Source organism: Nycticebus coucang, chromosome 7 (genome assembly GCF_027406575.1).
Source record: "Nycticebus coucang isolate mNycCou1 chromosome 7, mNycCou1.pri, whole genome shotgun sequence".
Taxonomy (NCBI): Eukaryota; Metazoa; Chordata; class Mammalia; order Primates; family Lorisidae; genus Nycticebus; species Nycticebus coucang.
Genome location: NC_069786.1, coordinates 17,378,398 through 17,399,435, shown reverse-complemented (window position 1 = coordinate 17,399,435; position 21,038 = coordinate 17,378,398). Strand labels below are relative to the sequence as shown.

At 37.6% G+C, this 21,038-nt stretch overlaps 1 protein-coding gene across 7 annotated transcripts in view; it reads left to right on the top strand.

Moving 5' to 3' along the window:
• PTPN4 (protein tyrosine phosphatase non-receptor type 4) overlaps positions 1–21,038 on the top strand; it is a 271,666-nt gene that overhangs the window by 128,960 nt on the left and 121,668 nt on the right. For all 7 annotated transcript variants that reach the window (XM_053597537.1, XM_053597536.1, XM_053597538.1 and 4 more), the window contains one exon: positions 6,439–6,546. In XM_053597537.1, coding sequence (XP_053453512.1) covers positions 6,439–6,546 — 108 coding nt within the window. The remainder of the gene's footprint in view (positions 1–6,438; positions 6,547–21,038) is intronic.

Genomic DNA, 21,038 nt, shown 5'->3' with positions numbered 1-21,038 from the left:
GTAGAGAGGAAAGACAAAAATGCTGTAAATCAAGCCAAAACAAGCAAACAGAAAACTTTATGGGATCAAATTGGGCGAAAACCAAATAATAGGGGTAGAAACACTCACAAAAATGAAAGTCTAGTTATTGAATAAGGCAGTATTGGGAAATTGTATTTATACTAGCAAACTGGAGAAAGAAAAGAAAAAATCTGTACGGAGAAGCTTGAAATTAAAAAACAAAACAACAACAACATCAAAATAAACAAGAAACAAAACAAACAGAAACAAAGCAGTATATATATCTTGTTGAATATTGTCTGGGCAACAGGTGATCTTCTTGGTTATGAGATGTTAATTACCATGCTGATACGACTTGAGGCCTCCGCTGATTTCTCCAACCCCACAGGGTAGATACCCTAAGTCTCTCTTCAGCCCTCTTAAAAGGCACTTTAAGCTTCTAAACCTGCTAAGCAGAAGCTTTCCCAGGAAAGTGCTTGTCGCTGGAATCACTGGTGAAGTGGGTATCCTCTTACCCAGTGTGCCAAAACTGGTCTCACTCTGCCCCTGAGCGTTAGGGCTGTAAAGTGGCTCAGACCCCGCCTTTAGGCTGCTCAGTTACTAGGTTACTAGGTCCCATGGGATCCTTGCTCTGCAACCTCTAGGGCAAACCTTGTTGAGGCAGTTCTCTCACAATGGCTCCCTGTGGCCCACAGCCAAACAGTATTAGCTCCATCCATCCATCTCAGCGGCTCAGTCTGGGGTCCCAGACAAGGCTCATAGTTCTCCACACTCCCGCTCAAGCTCTCCCTAAGGCAGTTCAACTGAGTGCCAAGTCCAAAAACACCAAAACACTTCACAGGTAAGGCCTTTCCGGTTTGCAGTCTCGCTGCTACTGCTCTTATAACTGTTGGCGGGATTATACCTATCGAACACTCGCGATTACTTGCCAGTTTTCCACTGTTTTTGTCCTCCTCTTGGGGTTCAGACGTCTCTCGCTGACTTCCTGGGGTGATTATGGGCAGATCCCACCAGCCAGAGAAGCCTGGAGTCTTATCTCCCCAGACTCACGGTGCCCAGATGCAAGGAAGCTGTTACTCGGCCGCCATCTTGCTCTCCACCCTTTCTTTCTCCTTCCTTCCTTCTTTTCTCCCTTCCTTCCTTCCCTCCCTTTCCTTCCTTTCCTCCCTTTCCTCCCTTCCTTCTTTCTTTCCTTTTTTTAAAGCATCACAGCTTTTTTATTTAGTGTCACAGCTCACAGCAACCTCCAGCTCTTGGGCTTCAGCGATTCTCTTGCCTCAACCTCTCAAGTAGATGGGACTACAGGTGCCTGCCACAGTGCATGGCTATTTTTTGTTGCAGTTTGGCCAGGGCCATGTTTGTACCACCACCCTTAGTATATGGGGCTGGCACCCTACTCACCGAGCCACAGGCGCCACCCTCAGACAAGCCCATTTCTAAGTGGGCAAGAGACTTGAACAGAAACTTTTCTGAAGATGACAGATGAATGTGCCAACAAACACATGAAAAATGATCCTCAGCTCTAATCATCTGAGAAATGAAAATCAAAACCCCTTTGAGATGCCACCTAATTCCAGTGAGATTATCCCACATCCCAAAATTCCAAATCCGCAGACACTGGTGTGAATATGGAGAGAAGGGAACACTTTTGCACTGCTGGTGGGATTGCAAACTAATACAGCCTCTGTGGAAATAAGTATGGAGAATTCTGAAAGAACTAAAATCGGACCTTCTATTCGATCCTGCAATCCCATTATTAGATAAATCTACCTAGAAGGGGAAAAAAAATCATTTTACCACAAGGACATTTACACTAGAATGTTTATTGGAATTTTACACTAAAATGTTTATTGGAGTTAAATTCCCAATTGCCAAGACATGGACTTTACCCAAGTGCTGCCTATCAATCCATGAATGGATTAACAAACTATTGTATATGTATATCATGGAGCATTAGTCAGTCATAAGAAAAGAATGAGGGAAAAGTAGGTAATGTATTCATATTACTAATATGAAACCAATATATGAAGAACTATATACCCACACAAAAGAGAAACTCAAGTATAGCCTAGGGATGGAAAACGGGAGGAAGGGGGGTGATGGGCAGGAATCTCGCCTAGCGTGCACAATGTGAGGCTGTTCAGCATGCCCCGGGATGAAGGGCTCAACTACATTTTGAGCTTTATCTTAGAAATGAAAACAATGTAACCTAAACATTTCTACCCTCGTGTCAATCTGAAATAAACAATAAAAATTAAAAGCAATTAAAACATATTTTCAGGTGGTTTGTATGGGGACCAACATTGAAAAGTGCTTTTTGAGGCACATACTTAACTGCCACTGATGAGTTTTGCAAATAGCTGTTGGAAACCAGTTCTGACCAATAAGATGGAAAGGGAAGGTCTTTGTAACGTGACTTTTTCAAGGTGGTTCTTTTGAACATTGTCATGTATTGGTATGAATCTTACAATTGTTACGACTGCCTTGATAAAGACCCACAAATATAGCTAGCATTTGAAATGCAGATGAGAGAGATGGAAAGAAACCTAATCCTTGATTATGTCTGTTGTCTATTGAATTAGTTAGCTGTAGCATCTTTTGTTCCTCTATAGTTTGAATTATACCAAAAAAAATTTTGAGCTCTGAATTATAGCTTGTATACTGCTACAGGCTGAGACAAAAATTTAGTGGTTACTAAATTACTTGTCTCTACCATGTTGTCTCAGTCCATTTTCTGACTAAATCCCAGAGTACCTGAGACTGGGTAATTTATAAAGAAAGGTTTATTTTTGCTAGGAAATCCAAGAGCGAGTGGCCACATCTGGCCAGCTGAGGAGGGTGTCTTGTTTTATGAGTTGGTAGAGAAGCAGAATGGGAAGTGGGTGTGTATGAAAGGGGTAAAACACCAAGGGTGGAAGGTAACCTTGTTCTGTGTGCCCTCAATGAATCCCCAACAATAAAAAAAAAAGGAAAACACCAGGAGAATTGCTTTATAACCACCTTTTTGTGGTAACTCATCTGGTCCTGAGATAGCAAGACCTCACACCTAGAGTATTAACCCAGTCTTGCTGGGTGGGGTGTGCTACTCAGGAGGCTGAGGTAGGAGGATTACTTGAACCCAGGAGCAGGAATGCAAGGCCAGCTTGGGTAACACATCAAAACAAATAATAATAATAATTAACCTTGTCCGTCTTAACAACCTTATCACCTCTTAAAGACACCACTTGTCAATACTGCCGTGCTGGTGACCAGATTTTCAAGACATGAATTCTGGGGTACAAACTCAAACCATAGAACATGTTTTGCTAATGTATCTCTGATATCAGAGCAGCAAAAATAAATCTCTATAGTGAACATATTGGTATGTATAGCTATTTCCCGCAGGTTCAATTTTATTTACTTAGGTTAAGATCCTAGAGTAGTTGATGTTATTATTGCTTTTGAGTCCTCAAATTGCTTTCCCAACATACATATCTACAGTGTTAGCACCAATGAGTATTTTTTATCTTATAATTGGATTTTAGTTTATGGATTGTTTGCTAATGGCATGTTATAATTCCCCATTTTCATTTTTCTTTATTGAACTTATTGATCATTTCTCCATGTTTTTATTCATCAGTTATATTTCTTTCTTAGGAAATTATCTCATTATGTCTTTGTACCACAGTTTAGTAGCTGTGGAACTTGGGAAAGTTATAGTTACTAAAATGAGAGATAATAAATAATACCTGCACGTTAGAATTAGTGTCAGGTTAAAATGAGATACTTTTTCTAAAGTTCTCTGAGTACTTTTGTAATGAAAATATTAGTCCTTTATCACGTTTGCTACAAAAATTTTGTACTGTATTTGTTTCTGTTTTTTAGGAGTATTCATTTTGCACAAAATTGTATTTTAAATTTATTTAGTCAAATGTCACTTTTTCAATAACTTAAATATAAGAATAAAAATATAAGAAAGTGATAATGGATATATACATGAGTTAATGTAGCAATAGTATGAAATAACAAAAATGCCATGGTAATAGCCAGAACAGGAAAAGCATTTTCAATCAAATGTTTTTTACTTTTTTTTTTTTTTTTTTTTGAGACAGTCTCACTTTGTCTCCCTCTATAGAGTGCTATGGTGTCATAGCTCACAACCACCTCAAACTCTTGGGCTTAGGTGATCCTCTTGCCTCAGCCTCTCCAGTAGCTGGAGCTAATAGGAGCCCACCACATCACAGGCCTACAGGATCTTGCTCTTGCTCTTGCTCTTGCTCTTGCTCTTGCTCAGGCTGGTCTCAAACATCTGAGCTCAAGCAATCCACCGGTCTCGGCCTCCCAAAGTGCTAGGATTATAGGCATGAGCCACTGCACCTGGTCCTAAGCAAGTGTTTCTTTATAGAGATCTCTATAAAGAGAATTATGAAACTTTGAGAAAGGAAATAGCAGACAGTATCAACAAATGGAAGAACTTACCATGCTCATGGCTGGGAACAACACTGTTAAAATGTCTATACTACCCCAAGCAATCTATAGATTTAATGCAATCCCCATCAAAGCACCAGTGTCATACTTTAAGGATCTTGAATAACTAGTACTTTGATTCATATGGAACCAGAAAAAATCCTGAATAATACAGTTCTTAGAAATAAAAACAAATCTGGAGGCATCATGTTTCCAGATTTTAGGTTATATTACAAGGGTATAATGATCAAAGTAGCATGGTACTGGCAGAAAAATAGAGACATAGATCTATGGAATTGGATAGAGAATGTAGAGATGAACCCAGCCACATATCATCATTTAATCTTTGATAAACCTAACAGAAGGCCATGACACCATGGCACTCTACAGAGGGAGACAAAAACATGCAATGGGGAAAAGAATCCTTATTTAACAAATAGTGCTGGGAGAACTGGTTATCCACATACAGAAGACTGAAACTAGACCTGCACCTCTCAACACTGACAAAATGGATTCTTATTGAATAAAAGATTTAAATTTAAGACATGAAACAATAAAACTTCTAGAATAGAGTGTGGAGAAAACACTTGAAGATATTGGCCTGGGAAAAAAACTTTATGAGGAAGACTCCCCCCAATCCCCCTAACAATTGCATCAGCACCAAAAATAAATAACTGGGACTTGATCAAGCTAAAAAGCTTCTGCACAGCTAACAGAGCAAACAGCCCTCAGAATTGGAGAAGATTTTTGCTATTTTTGTTATGAAACTGACAAAGCCTGATAACTAGAATCTACAGAGAACTCAAACAGTAAGAAAAGTGCAAACATCCTTCTCTATAAGTGGGCAGGAGATTTGAACAGAAACTTCTCCGAGGATGACAGACAAAAGGCCAAAAAACACATGAAAAAAAGGCTCATTGTCTTTAATCATCAGAGAAATGCAAATCAGAACCACTCTAAGATATCACCTAACCCCCAAAAGATTAGCCCACATCATAGAGTTCCAAAACACCAGATTCTGACATGGATATAGACAGAAGGGACCACTTCTACACTGCTGGTGGAATTGCAAACTAATACAGTCCTTTTGGAGAGTCCTCAAAGATCAAAAGAAGACCTTCTATTTGATCCTGTGTAAACCCATTATTAGGTATCTACTTAGAAGAACAAAAATCATTTTACCACAAAGACATTGCAACTCAATTCATAATTGCCAAGACATGGAAGCAACCTAAGTGTCTGTCAACCCATGAATGGATCAACAAACTGTGGTATATGTATACCATGGAATATTATTCAGCCATTAAAAAAGATGGAAATTTTACAACTTTTACATTTACCTGGATGGAGTTGAAATACATTTTTCTTAGTAAAGTATTACAAGAATGGAAAAATAAATATCCAGTGTACTCCATACTAATACGAAATCAGTGTATAAACTATTACATGTTCCTAAGAACAATAAAACACTTTTATAGTCCAGTTCGGGGGTAGAGGGAAGCAGGAGGGGGAAGGGGAGGACATATGGCAGAAGGAGGGAGGGCATGAGGCGGAGTCTCACCTAATGTGCACCTTATGAGGGTGTGTAACACACCCCCTGGGGAGGGGGGCTCTTCTACAAACTTTACCCTGGAACTTTACCCTGGAAGTATGAACAACGTAACCTAAATATTGTACCCTCATTAATTTGAACAAAGTTTTAAAAAGATGAAATAAAAAAGTGTTTCTTTATGTCTTCATGTTATTATGTATTCTTTAAACCAGTTTGCCTAAGGTCAGATTCTTTTTTAAAAATACTATGTCATCGCTTCTCGGCCTTTTGGCTAAGATCAAGTGTAAAAATACTATGTCACAGGTAAAGTCTTTATTCTCAATCAAGTCATTGGTTTGGAAACAGTTGCCAATTTAATAGCAGAGGGGAAAAGTCACAAGATTAAAAAGCCATAAAGTATCTAGCCTATCAAAGTTTATTTTATTTTATTTTTCTTCCAGAAACATGATCAGGGACAAGTTCTCTTGGATATAGTCTTCAAGCATCTTGATTTGACTGAACAAGACTATTTTGGTTTACAGTTGGCTGATGATTCTACAGATAACCCCGTAAGTTTAAGATGTTGTCTTTTGGTTTTTACTTTAGTTTTTCTCTCTGTTTAAAATATAAAGTCCTTTCTGATTTTTTATAATATTCACTAATTTAATGATTTTTTTTTACTTTGAGATTACTTTCTTGCCTTTGTTCTCCGTTCTCTTGACGTTTTAAGCTAACAGGATTAAAGATTTAATCCTGCCTTTAAGATTTCCATAATTACAAGTCAGGTAGTGCCAATTCTGTTCATTTTTTGTTAATTATGTCTCAAGCAATTGAAAAGTAAATCTAGTTTATGCTTTTTGACTTAAACAGAGAAAACTGGACATAAAGGTTAAACTATATTTTTTATATAAAAGACATATAAATGGCTGTCCACAAAAATACAATTTTTAATGATACTTATGAAAAACTTTTTCTAATAAAAATGATTAATTTGTGCAGAGTAAATTTTCCATATTTCAATAGAAAACCTCCCAGATGAGATAGAGATTAAATCTCAGAGCTGTACAAGTCTTTGGCATTAAGCTCCTTGGGTTTTTATTTATTCTTCAATAAATATAATCATGATTTTTTTTTTTTTTTTGATACTGAGTCTCACTATATAGACCTTGGTAGTAGAGTCCTGTGGTGTCATAGCGCATAGCAACTTCCAACTCTTGGACTCAAGTAATTCTTTTGCCTCAGCCTCCCAAGTAGCTGGGACTACAGGCACCCACCACAATGCCCGGTTATTTTTAAAGACAAAGTTTCTCTCTGTCTCAGACTGGTTTGAACCTGTGAGCTCAGGCAATCCACCCACCTCAGCCACCCAGAGTGCTAGGATTATAGGCATGAGCCACTGCACCCAGCCTAAAATCATGATTCTTTTTATTAGAAAGCCCATGTCACAGAAATAGAAAATAGCATGTGATGAATAATAGAAATGTTTACTCTGGCAGTTAAGCACTATAAAATATGCTAAAGAAGTATAATTTACTGTGAACCTAGGTGAACCTAGGTGAAGGATGTACCAGAAAATTCTGATTCAGTTCTTTATAAATTTATGTTTATACACTAAGGGACTTCTATGGGAAAAAATGATACACTTTTGAGTATCATAAAACTATTCCTGTTTATTTTCTTTGTTTTTTGAGACAGAGTCTCACTCTGTTGCCCAAGGCTGGAGTGCCATGGCATTATCCTAGTTCACAGCAACCTCAATCTCCTGAGTTCAAATGATCCTCCTGCCTCAAACTCCTAAGTAGCTGGGATTACCGGCACCCACCACATGCCTGGCTAATTTTAATGTTTTCAGTAAAGATGGGATCTTGCTCTTGCTCAGGTTTATCTGGAATTCCTGAGCTCAAGCGATTCTCCCACCTTGTCCTCCCAAAGTGCTAGGATTATAGGTATGAGCCACCATGCCCCTCGCAGACTGTCCATTTTGTAGATTCTACTTTGTATAGTTTAGACAAATTGGGAGGCTGATCTTTCTGTCTCTCATAATTGGGATCCTAGTTCTCTGAATGATTATTTACTGTAAATACAAAACGTTAAATACTACTCGTTTTTCTTTGTAACATTTACTGATTTTGTATTAAAAGCCAGCCAAGGAAAAATATGATGTTATGAATAAAAACAAACCAATGGTCAGCTAGTCTTAATGAAAATAAATGCTTTTATATTGAACTAAAATTAAAATAAAATTTTCTTCACACTTGTCTTTATAAATGACTTGCACTTCTTCAGGGACCTAGAGTTGTATTGTTATTTCTTGATAAATAAACTCATAAAATTGGAAATGAATAGAAATGTCAGCAATGCAACCTTTTGCAGAAGGGTAAATTGTAAGCCAAGTAAATTCCTGATAACTGTTACTTCTCAGTATATACGGCATTGAGAGAAAAAAAAAAACAGGATAATTCTTAGATTATCTTGCTGACCCTCATGACCCTCTAGCCATAGTCCTGGCATTGGATTGGAGAAGTGAGAAGACAATAGAAGAACAGGAAACCAACTACTCATAATAACTGCCATGAGTATGAAAACCATCATTTCTAATGAAGTATTCCAGAAGGACTAATATTAAGATCACATACTCTGTAAGAGATAAAATTTCTAGGTGGTGTGTGGTGGCTCATGCTTGTAATCCTAGCATGTGTGGAGACTTTAAGGTGGAAGGATTACTTCAGTGCCCGGGGTGTGTGGCCTCGCCTCTAAAAATAGAGTTAGCCAGCTGTAGTGGTGTGTGCCTGTAGTATAGCTAATTGGAAGGCTAAGGTGGAGAATCACAATCACTTGAGCCCAGGGGTCTGAGGTTGCAGTGAGGTATGATGACTGCACTGTACTCTAGGCCATCAACTGAGCAAGGCTGTGCCTTAAAAAAAAACAACAAAAAACTATCATATAAATTTATCTACAAAAAGACATTCCTTTTTATCATTTGAGTCAGGGTTCTAAGTGTGCCCCTCACCGAGATACTGTTCATTGCACTTGTTAGTGGATTTTTGCCCAAACCCCTGTGCTTGATTTCTACTCAGTTTTACTTCTTTTTGTGCCCATGTGTGCTCATTGGCTAATTCCAATGTAATAGCAAGTGTATGTGGTATTTGTTTTTCCATCCTTTAGATACTTTGCTTAGGATAATACTCTTATCCTAAGGGTAGCCACTATTCTACTCTTAGCGGCTGAGTAGCATTCCACAGTACACATATATCACATTTTATTGGTAACTCATATTTAAAAGACATTTTTACTCTACACCTAATTACACTAAGACTAATGTGACAAGGCAGAGGTATTATTATGAGCTAGCCTGATCCTTTTGCTAGCTCCTACTCTTCCCTACTTTCTTTTCTTTCTTGAGCTTATCTTCTTAGATAAGGTATATTTCTTTTTTTTTTTTTTTATTGTTGGGGATTCATTGAGGGTACAATAAGCCAGTTACACTGATTGCAATTGTTAGGTAAAGTCCCTCTTGCAATCATGTCTTGCCCCCATAAAGTGTGACACACACTAAGGCCCCACCCTCCTCCCATATATATATATCTTTTTTCTTTTTTTTTTTTTTTTTTTGGCCGGGGCTGGGTTTGAACCTGCCACCTCTGGCATATGGGGCCGGTGCCCTACTCCTTTGAGCCACAGGCACTGCCATAGATAAGGTATATTTCTAAAGTGTGCCTGTAGCTCAGTGGGTAGGGCACTGGTCACATACATCCAGGCTGGTGGGTTCAAACCTGGCTGAGCTAGCTAAACAACAGTGACAACTGAAACAAAAAGTAGCTGGGCATTGTGGCAGGTGCGTTTAGTTCCAGCCACTTGGGTGGCTGAGGCAAGAGAATTGCTTAAGCCCAAGAGTTTGCTGTGAGCTGTGATGCCACAGCACTCTACCGAGGGTGACAAAGTGAGACTCTGTCTCAAAAATATATATATATACACACACACACACACACATATGTTTCTAATTCCAAGGGTCTAATTGCTATGATCAAAAATTTTTTCAGAGTTTTAAAGACCCTAAAGCTTTAATCTAGGCTAATACCCTCATTTTTCTTTTTTTATTATTATTGTTTTTTATTAAATCATAACTTTGTACATTGATGCATTTATGAGGTTCAGTGTACTACTTTGACATACAATGTGAAATGCTTATGTTGAACTAAGTAACACATCCATCACAAACATACTCATTTCTTAATAGTTTTGAAATGTACCATTGCATCATGCACATTAGGTGAGGTCTCCCCAAATCCTTCTCTCCTCCCATATCACCCCCCTCCCCTCTCTCTCCTCTTTCCTTCTACTTTCTGGACTATAATTATGTTTTACCATTCATATGAATGTGTAGGTGATTTTATATATTGACTTCAAATTAGTATTGAGTACATTGGATACTTTTTTTCCCTTCTTGAGATACTTTACTAAGAAGAATATGTTCCAGCTCATCCAGGTAAACATAAAAGGCATGAAGTCTCCATCTTTTTATGGCTGCATGGTATTCCATGGTGTACATATACCACAATTTGTTAATCCATTCATGTGTTGATGGGCGCTTGGGCCATTTCCGCGTCTTGGCAATTATGAATTGGGCTGCAGTAAACATTCTGGTGCAAATGTCTTTGTTGTAAAATAATTTTTGCTCATCTGGGTATATACCTAGTAGAGGAATTGCAGGATCGAACAGTAGGTCTACTTTTAGTTCCTTGAGTGTTCTCCAAACTTCTTTCCAAAAAGGTCGTATTAGCTTGCATTCCCACCAGCAACACCCTTATTTTTTATGAGACATTATTTCAAATTCAAAGGTATAAAACCCAAGTCATTTCTTGGCATTAATGAAATAGTGCCTGGGGCTCCTAATTCCCAGACTTGGATGCCAGTCTCATCCATTACACTGCAATTTCAATATTTAAGTACTGGAAAGAATTCATGAGATGCCAAAATGCATCCACAGAAGGACCTTTAGAAGGTAAATCTTGTAAGTAATGTCCTATTTCTGGTTATCAGTGTGAAATTATTAATGCTTTGAGAATAGTCTGAAGGAAAGGGATGATATAGATTCATGTAATTTACAAAGAAACCACACTTACTAAGGAGAGGAGGTATCTATCCAATAAAATTATCTTTAGTTACCAAAAGGTATTTGATAAGATTCTAAGAGAATTCTCATCTATGTTCAGTTTGGAGTTTTTTAAGTTTAAAACTTATCTTTGTATACACATGTTTTATATATTACTATTTTCAGAGGATCAGAACTATTCTTTTAGGCCCATAGACGTTGAATTTAATTTATTCAGACTTACAATTGATAAACTAAAAAGGCACCTAGCTTTTTGGGGGTTTTTTTTTTGTTTGTTTGTTTGTTTGTTTGAGACAGAGCCTCAAGCTGTCGTCCTAGGTAGAGTACTGTGGCATCACATCTCACAGCAAACCTCCAACTCCTGGGCTTAAGTGATTCTCTTGCCTCGTCCTCCTAGGAAGCTGGGACTACAGGCGCCCGCCATAACACCCAGCTATTTTTTTGGTTATAGTTGTCATTTGGCAGACCCAGGCTGGATTCGAACTCGCCAGCTCTGGTGTATGTGGCTGGTGCCTTAGCCACTTGAGCTACAGGCATCCAACCAAGCTTTTTGGTTTTATCTTATGTATAACAAATACATGGTCGTAGCTGACTGTCCTTTTCTTTAGCATCTTCCTTGGTAATGAATTCCAGCGCAAGAAACAAAATTATGTACGTTAAACTTTGACTTTTTTGAAATTTCTCATATTTTAATTTAAAATCTATTTAATGCAGCTTTAGCTTTTATGAAGCATAATGTCTTACGTAATAGTAAATTCAGCAAACGTATATTGAATGTATGAGGAAAATAATAATGTGGTTATAATTCATTATACTTAATTTCTTTAATTTTATAACCAGTTAAAGTTTCCTTAACGGTCTTCATCAGCATGCTATTTATCAGAGGCTTGAGATTATATTATTCCTGTGCATTTAATTTCTTCTCCCCCAAATTGAAATATATTGCCTTGCAGTAGGACAAGAGGCTGAGTATCAATTTCTTTTAGTTTAATCTTTCTGCAGGTTTATTCTTTTAAGAGTTTGTATTTACTAGTTTATTCTTTTCATATCCATTAACCTTGTGTTTTTTAAACAGGAGCTTGCATGAGAATCACCTGAAGGGCTTCTTTCTTTTTTGTAGAGACAGAGTCTCACCTTATCGCCCTCGGTAGAGTGCCGTGGCGTCACACAAATCCTTGGGCTTAGGCGATTCTCTTGACTCAGCCTCCCAAGTAGCTGGGACTACAGGCGCCCGCCACAATGCCCAGCTATTTTTTTGTTGCAGTTGGGCTGGGGCTGGGTTTGAACCTGCCACCCTCGGCATATGGGGCCGGTGCCCTACCTGCTGAGCCACAGGTGCCGCCCCTGAAGGGCTTCTTAAAATCTTTGGTAGCATGTTAAATGTTAGGGGAGATTTTTTTGCCTTTGTTCTCCTTTAAGTGTGTTGCATTTTGGGCCGGAATGACAAGGAGACCTGGAGTAATGGAGCAGTGTTTCAGAAAGAAGCAGGAGCATATGTAAAGATCCAGAGTGAAGAGGCAGGAATGCTGAATTTGGGTAACTGAAATAAAGTTTCAATTAATATGTTAGTATGTCTGGTATGCAGAGCAAGAGAAGGGAGTAGAAGACGAGGTTAGAGAACATTCTCCTTAGATAAGTATCACAAGAATGGAAAAGCAAGTGTCCGGTGTATTCAACACTAATGTGAAGCCAGTAGATAAAAAAAAAATACACACCTGCACAAGAGAAGAACTCAATTAAATTCCAGTCGGAGGAAGGCGATTGGTGTATTCTCACGTAACAGGTACAATGTAAGAGTACATGGCAGCCCTCCTGGGTGTGAGGCACAATGACGACAGGACCTTCCTAACAAATGCAAACAATGTAACCTAATTGTTGGTAGCTTTCTATTAATTTGAAATTTTAAAAAATGAGGTTTGAGCAGTATATGAGATCCTAAAGTGCCTTTTAGAGTCTGATTATAGTGGCACTAGTGAATAGACAGTTGGAGATTGTTGTAATAACAAAGTTACCAGGAAAAGTAGTGGCTGGTTGTTTGGAATGAAGAAAAGTGGATGAGAGCAAGAGAAAATTAGGAGATAAAGTTAATAGGGCTTGTTGATCTGATTAAGGTTGACGGATTTCATAAGGGAAAGACAGAAATCAAACTTAATACAAATTCTGTTTTTGGCAACCTGGTAGATAGAAAAACATCCAGATAAGATAGCATTATCGTTTTTTGTTTTTTTTTTAATTTTTAATTGTTTATTGCTAGCATATAGAAATGCAGTTAACTTTATCAAGTTTGCATTACATACCCTTCCTAAACTCACTGATTAATTCTAGTAGCTTTTCATAAATTTCATAGGATTTTTCTACCCAGATTAACATGTAGCTACATGGTAAATTACATTGATTGTTTTCAAATTTTAAACTAACTTTCTTATCTAAGGGGTTTGGATACTTTGCAGAGTTTGGGGAAAAAACTACACTCTGTAAAATAATTTAAAGAGGTTTATTCAGAGCCAAATACAACTGACCCAGTTTTGGAGCTATGTAATCTCAGAAGGTCCTGAGAAAGTGCGCCCAAGGGGACTGAGTTAGTTTGGTTTTGTGCTGCAGGAATTGCCAATATAATCATAAATCAATACGTGGTTTGCCATGAAAGAGTGGGACATCTCGAAGCTGGAGGCTTACATGTTATAGGTAGAGTTAGATATTCTTCAGTTTGTAATGCGTTAAAGGAGTAAAGCTTTATCTAAAAACTGAGTTAGTAGAAAGTGTATTATAAGTTAAAGAATTCTGCTAATCATAAAGCAAGCCACAATATACTGACTCAAAGTGATCTGTAAAGGAGATTGATGGCCTGCAGGTGTGACTTAACTTTTGCCTAGCATTGCCTTAGGTCCTATTTATAGTTTAGTATCTTACTGCCCCAAATGATCTCTTTTGTCAGTCATATGATCTCCATTATACCATTTATGCTGGTCAGTTGTGTTTAAACTTCAAAAGGTAGTATAATGAGGCATGTTTAACTTGTCTATCATGGCTGCAAACTCAGTTTTAAGGTTTTTCTGTGGTTTCCTTGGCCCAGGGTAGGGTTCCATTCATTAGGTAGTGATAGAGGGGGCTTTCATATTTTATCTTAGTTTACATAGCTGATTGTATATTAACCTTGTATCCAGAGACTCACTAAATTTACATTACTTCTAGTAGTTTTTTTTCGTTATTTCCTTAGAAAATCCTAATAAGTTTTTTTCATCATTTCCTTAGAAAATCCTAAGGAAATGATGAAAAACGCTACTAGAAGTAATGCCATTTGCAGATAGGGACAGTTTTACTTCTTCATTTCCAGTCTTGATTCTTTTTGTTTTTCTCATTTTTTCTTTCATTATTGCACTAGCTGAGATCACCAGGACAACAATCAATGGAAGTGATAGGAGCAGACTACCTTGTTTTATTCCCTGTCGGAGGGGAGAGTATCCCGTGCTTCATTATTAAGCATGCTGTTGGGGGTGGTGTTTTTTTCTTAAATGAATGTAATTGATACATAATTTACATAGAATGAAATTCGTAATGACACTCAGCAAACTTGGAAAAGAAAGGAAACTTCACTATGATAAAGGACAGCTACTAAACACTTACAAATGCATGAGGGAAATGTCACTAAACATCCACTAGACCTGTTAAAATTTCTTTCAATACCAGGTGTTGGCAAGGATATGGAATAACTGAAAAAAATTGCTTGTAGGAATATTTAAAATGATATAATTTTGAAAAATAGTTTGGCAGTTTCTTATCATGTTAAATGTAGATTTAATATATATCACCCAGCAATCCCACTTTTAGCTATTTATCCAAAAGAAATAAAAATGTCACATAAAGCCTTATGTACAAATGAGTAGCTTTATTCATAATAGTCCAAACATGGATTAACCAAAATGTCCATCAATAAGCAAAGGGATGAACAATAATTGCTGTATATCTGTCTGCGCGGTGGAACCTTATATGATTTCATTTAAAATTATAGAATAAGCAAAACCAACATACAGTGACCAAAAGTGGTTGCCTGGAGTTTGGAGGACTGATTGCAAAGAACATTTTAGGGTAATAGAAATAGCCGATTGTGATGGCTGCATACATTTATCACAACTTAAATTGTATATTGAAAATGGGTACAGTTGATCTGGCTGGACCTACAGTCCATACATATTCTGTTTTCCTTTTGGGGAGCAGTATCTTGACTCATTTCTCCAAGATTCCAGCAGCTGCCTTTTTATTGGGTTTGGGGATCTAATTGTGACTACATATTTCTATTGTCAGTTAAGAGTTGAGTGGCTCATATATGCAGATTTTGGAGCTAATCCTTTTTGCCAAGTCCTTCTTTTCAGGATTTCCTCCTCTATTTTCTGAGTGTTCTGCCAATCCTGAACTCCATCCTCTGACATATCAAGACAGGAAGGCTGTCCTCTGCCTTTTGCAGGATTTGAGCTTACCCTAGACAAAAGCTTCAAACATTAATTTTACCTGTTGCTTTTTTTTCTGTTTTTCAAGAGTAAACTTTGCTTCTGTTTCTGCCTACTTTTTGTTGCTTTCCAATGTCAGATAGTTCACACTTGCACACACAGAGAGAATAAAAATGAATTGCCATTAGAAGACAAATTTTAAATATCTTTTTAGATGTTGACATTCAGTGTTGACAAGATTGATAGAAAAATCAATGAGAAAGCTGGGCTACTTAGCTTTCTCTTTTCCTCTTTTTTATTTGAACAGAGGGCAGCAGATGCATTTACCCCTAGAATAAGGTATTCATGTTTTGGAGTATGGTGGAGCAGGGGAAGGGAGTGCTTTTTTCCTTGGCAATATAATTATTAGCCTTGAATGTTGAAATGAGTCATTTGGAAAACTATTAAAACTAGTGAAGACTTAGGGCTGGGCACAGTGGCTCAGGCATGTAATCCTAGCACTGTGGAAAGCTGAGGCAAATAGATTGCCTGAGTTTAGGATTGGAGATCAGCCTGAGCAAGAGCAAGACCCCATCTCTAAAAATAGCTGGGCTTTGTAGAGGTCTCCTGTAGTCCCAGCTGCTTGGGAAGCTGAAGCAAGGGGATCCCTTGAGCCCAAGAGCTTGAGGTTGCTGTGAGCTATGATGCTGTGGCACTCTACCCAGGGCAACAAAATGTGACTCTGTCTCAAAAACAAAAAAACCCCAAAATACCTAGTAAGACTTAAAGCTCAAAAATATATATATTAGTGCCTTTATATACAATTTAGGAGACATAATTTGACAAATTAAGGTTTTTTTTAAAATCTCAAATTCATGAAACATCTAGGTATAAACTTAAACAGAGAGTCAAGAGCTATATGAAAGCAGTATAAAACTTTCTAGGAAGAGACAACAGAAATCATGACTAAATGGACACATACCATGCTGATGATAAGGATCACGTTGTTAAGATCTCAGTACTGCTTCAATTTCATTGGTAAATTCAGTGCAGTTGCTAGTCAGAATTTGGACCGAATTTTTGGGGGGGAATGAGTAAATTGGACACGATCTTCAACATTATCTGAAAGAAAATCTGGAGGAACATAGCCAGGTGTGTAAAATAATAGTTTTAAAATACTTGTCTTAACAAATATAAAAATATCATATGATGATAGAGTATTTAAAATAATATGGTATTATAGAGACATAAATCAATTGGGTAGAGAAACAGCCCAAGAGTAGGTTTTTAGCTATGTGTATATGAAAATAATCTATTATAATGGTGGCATTCAAATCAGGAAAGGTGTTGGAGCACTTGGTTGAAGCTGGGATAAAACACATTTAAATTCCTAATTGGCAGTCCTTGGGTTACAAACAAGATATATGTAGGTTCTATAGTTTGTTCTTAAGTTGAATTTGCATGTAAGTTGGGACAAATAAATTTACCTATTGCCTGTAATAGCCTTGTTTGTAAGGGCAAGTACATCAGTCAAGTGTTTGTAATTTGGGGATTGCCTGTATACAATGAGAGATATTTTAAAGAAAGGTAAAAACAAAGCTACAAACTAGAGGAGAATATTTATGACATATATAACAAATTGCTAAAATCTAGATTCTGTAAAAGAGTTTCTACAAATAATAAGAAGTCAGATAACCCAGTAGAAAGATGGGGAGACAGCATGAACAGAAGAGTAAATATTTGGGGGGGAGAAGAAGATGACACCTCATGCCGAGAAATTCATGATCAGTTGGTATATTCAGACTTTAATATTATTTTTTTTAACTTTTAATTATCCCTTTGCTTTCAGTCTGTATGTGTCTTTAAAGATAAAGTGCATTTCTTGTAGGCAGCATATGCTTGGATCGTGATATTTGTCCATATAGCCAGTCTGTATCTTTTAAGTGGATATTATAATCCATTTACATTCAGGGTTATTATTGATATGTGGGATTTTGTTCTTGTTATATTGTTAGTTGTTTTCTGCTTGTTTTGTATATTCTTCCTTTCTTTTTCTCTTATTGTTTGTCATTGTGGTTTGGTGGTTTTCTGTAGTGGTATCATTTGGTGTCATATGAGTCTTTTCTCTTCCTCATCTCTGTGTTTGATTTACCAGTGAGTTTTTTTTTTTTTTTTTTTTTTGGTAGAGACAGAGTCTCACTGTACCGCCCTCGGGTAGACTGCTGTGGTGTCACACGGCTCACAGCAACCTCTAACTCTTGGGCTTACGCGATTCTCTTGCCTCAGCCTCCCGAGCAGCTGGGACTACAGGCGCCCGCCCCAACGCCCGGCTATTTTTTTGTTGCAATTTGGCCGGGGCTGGGTTTGAACCCGCCACCCTCGGCATATGGGGCCGACGCCCTACTCACTGAGCCACAGGTGCCGCCCTTTACCAGTGAGTTTTATACTTTCACATATTTTCATGGTAGTTAATGTCATCCTTTTCGTCCAGGTTTAGAAATTCTGTGAGCATTTCTTACAGGGCCTATCTAGTAGTCCTAAATTCTCTCAGCTTTTCCTTGTCTGGGAAAAACTTTATTTCTCCTTCACTTATAAAGGATAATTTTCCTAGATACAGGAATCTGGGCACCTGTTCTTTTCTTTCCATACTTTGAATTTATCATCCTATTCTCTTCTGGCCAGTAAGGATTCTGCGGAGAAAATTCACTGCTAGTTTTACAGGGTTTCCTTTGTAGGAGATTAAATGTTTTTCCATTACTGTTTTTAGAATTCCTTTTGTCTTTGACTTCAAAAGTTTGGTTATAATTTGCTAGGGAGAAAACCTTTTTGCATTGTGTCAGTTTGTGGATCTCAGGACCTCCTGTATCTAGATGTCTAAATCTCTGCTAAACAGGGAAAGTTCATCTATTATTTCATTACATAAGTTTTCTAGCCCCTTCCCTCCCCTTTGCCTTCTAAGACCCTGATAATTTGAACATTTCGTTGCTCTTTTGTATCTTACATGTCATGAGGCCTTTAATAATTAATTTTTTGAGACAATCTCTGTCACCCTGGCTAGAGTTCAGTGCCATCACCCTAGCTTACTGCATCCTCAAACTCCTTGGCTCAAGTAATTCTTCTGCCTCAGACTCACAGGGAGCTGGGACTACAGGCACACGCTGACGTGCCTGCCTATACTGTTTTTTTAACAGGGTGTTGCTCTTGCTCAGGCTGTTCTTAAACTCCTGACCTTAAGCATTTCTTTCTTCTTGGCCTCTGTGAGTACTAGGATTATAGACATTAGCCACCATATCCAGCCAAAAAGATTTTTTAAAATTAATTTTTATCTGACCAGGCTATTACAAGAAGGCCTGTCTTCAAGTTCTAGAGTCTTTCTTCTGCTTGATCTAGTCTGTTGTTGAAATCTTTGATAAATTAAAAACAATATTTTACAGCCTATAAACTTAAAAATTCACGATTGATAAGATTGCCAAATTTAGTTTCTTCTCTGTTTTTCACCTTGTTATAACAGAGAAAAAGGTGTTTTTTATAATATGCACACTTGGAACCGTGATCTTGAAAAGAAGTACTAATTGTGTACTGAGCAATAAGAAAGCCCTTTAGATTTCTATGGTTATTGCATTGTAGTGTGCACTTTACCACAGGAGAATTTTCACACACACATAAAATCATAAGAGATGAAACTATTTTTGGTCTTGATACATCTTGTAACATATCTGGCTTATTTAATCTGAGAATAAAAGGTATATTCACTTGTTGTAGTGCTTTGATGAATCTTTTTTTTTTTTTTTTTTTTAATTTTCTGGCTGAAAGCTTAAGCTGGTTTTTTTTTTTTTTTTTTTTTTTTGGCCGGGGCTGGGTTTGAACCCGCCACCTCCGGCATATGGGACCGGCGCCCTACCCGCTGAGCCACAGGCGCCGCCCTTTGATGAATCTTAATATGTGACATTTTTGAGACTTCAAAAAAATAATAATAGCTCTCATTTTCTTCTTCATTGTCTTCTTTGTCTTCCTCGTCTTCGTCTTCTTCTTCATCATCTTCTTCTTCGTCTTCTTTATCTTCTTCTCTCACTTTGTTGCCCTTCTTCTCTCACTTTGTTGGTAGAGTTTTGTGGCATCATAACTCATAGCAACTTCAAATTCTTGGGTTCAAGTGGCCTTAGCCTCCTGAGTAGCTGGGACTAATAGGCACCTGCCACAGTGCCTGGCTATTTTTAGAGATGTGGTCTCATCTTGTTTAGGCTGGTCTCAAACTCCTGAGCTCAGGCAGTCTACTCGCCTTGGCCTCCCAGCGTGCTAGGATTATAAGCAAGAGCTACTGTGCCCAGCCAATAGCTTTTATTTTTATAAAGTCTATTTTCTTTCCCTTTTTGATTTGTTTTTCTTATGATGAAGTATTCTTTATTATTTATAACTCTACCACCCCCAAACTTTATTTTGAGCCTCAAGCATACAGGATATTACAGGAAATACAAAAAACTAAACAAACTGAGCTTAAGAAATAAAACATTGCAAGAAAAATGGTGGATCAGGAAGCTGTAGGCCCTTGTTTCCCCATGGAAACTTCAAATAAATAGCTACAGACTGACTAAAGTTAATTTATAGTTCTGGCGGTCAGTCAGAGATTTTTAGCAACTAAGCAAATGCTCAGTAAGGAAAAAGCAGCATTCAAATGGTGGGAAATTTTGTGTGGTGTTTCATTGTCACTTGCCCAACCCTTTCCCAGTATGGTGGTCAAGAGGAAGTGGCCCAGTCTTGATTCCCTCTTTTGGGATGATGGGAGCAGAGAAGAATTAATTGCAATGATCTGACCTTTCTGTTGGCTGCCCAGGAGACTAGCTGCTTTTAGTCTCACCTGACCTGAAGCTTCAACAGGTAACAGCAACTTAGTTTGAATTTTAGATTAGACACCACAGAAAGCAGTATGTGAAAACTGATGGAGGACTGTATATCTATGCACCCTTGCTAGGTAAGAGATATAGGTAGAGGAATATAAACTGAAACATTTAAGGACTCAGGAAAAAGCTTGTGAGTCTCTTTGAGAAATTAAGAAATTTAAAAGCAGCCGGGGGAAGTGGGAGGATAAGAAATCACACACATAAGCCCAGAAAGGATGAATGCCTGGAAAAGACTAGAGAAGACCTGAAGGCTGATCTCAAGGTTCTAGGGCTTGGTAATTACAGAATATCTTCTACATCAGTCTGCAAAGACTATCAGAGGTGGCTGTTTTTCCAGATGCCAAATTTTCTTTTTTCTTTTTTAGGAATACAAAACTGTTTATTGACCACTGTTCACTATTATTTACAATAAAGTAAACAATACACATTTGGATAACATTCTGATTATTATGACCTTTTTTTATGGCTTCTGCTCAGCCAGTAACCCAAATACTGAAAAGTTTGAGTCTACATGTAAAGAATGAGTTGGGTGAGGAAAAAACATGCAGGTCAATAGTTTAGATTACAAAGTTTGTTCACACATTTATGTCAACAGGGTATGAAACTGCCAACATGGCTTAACCATC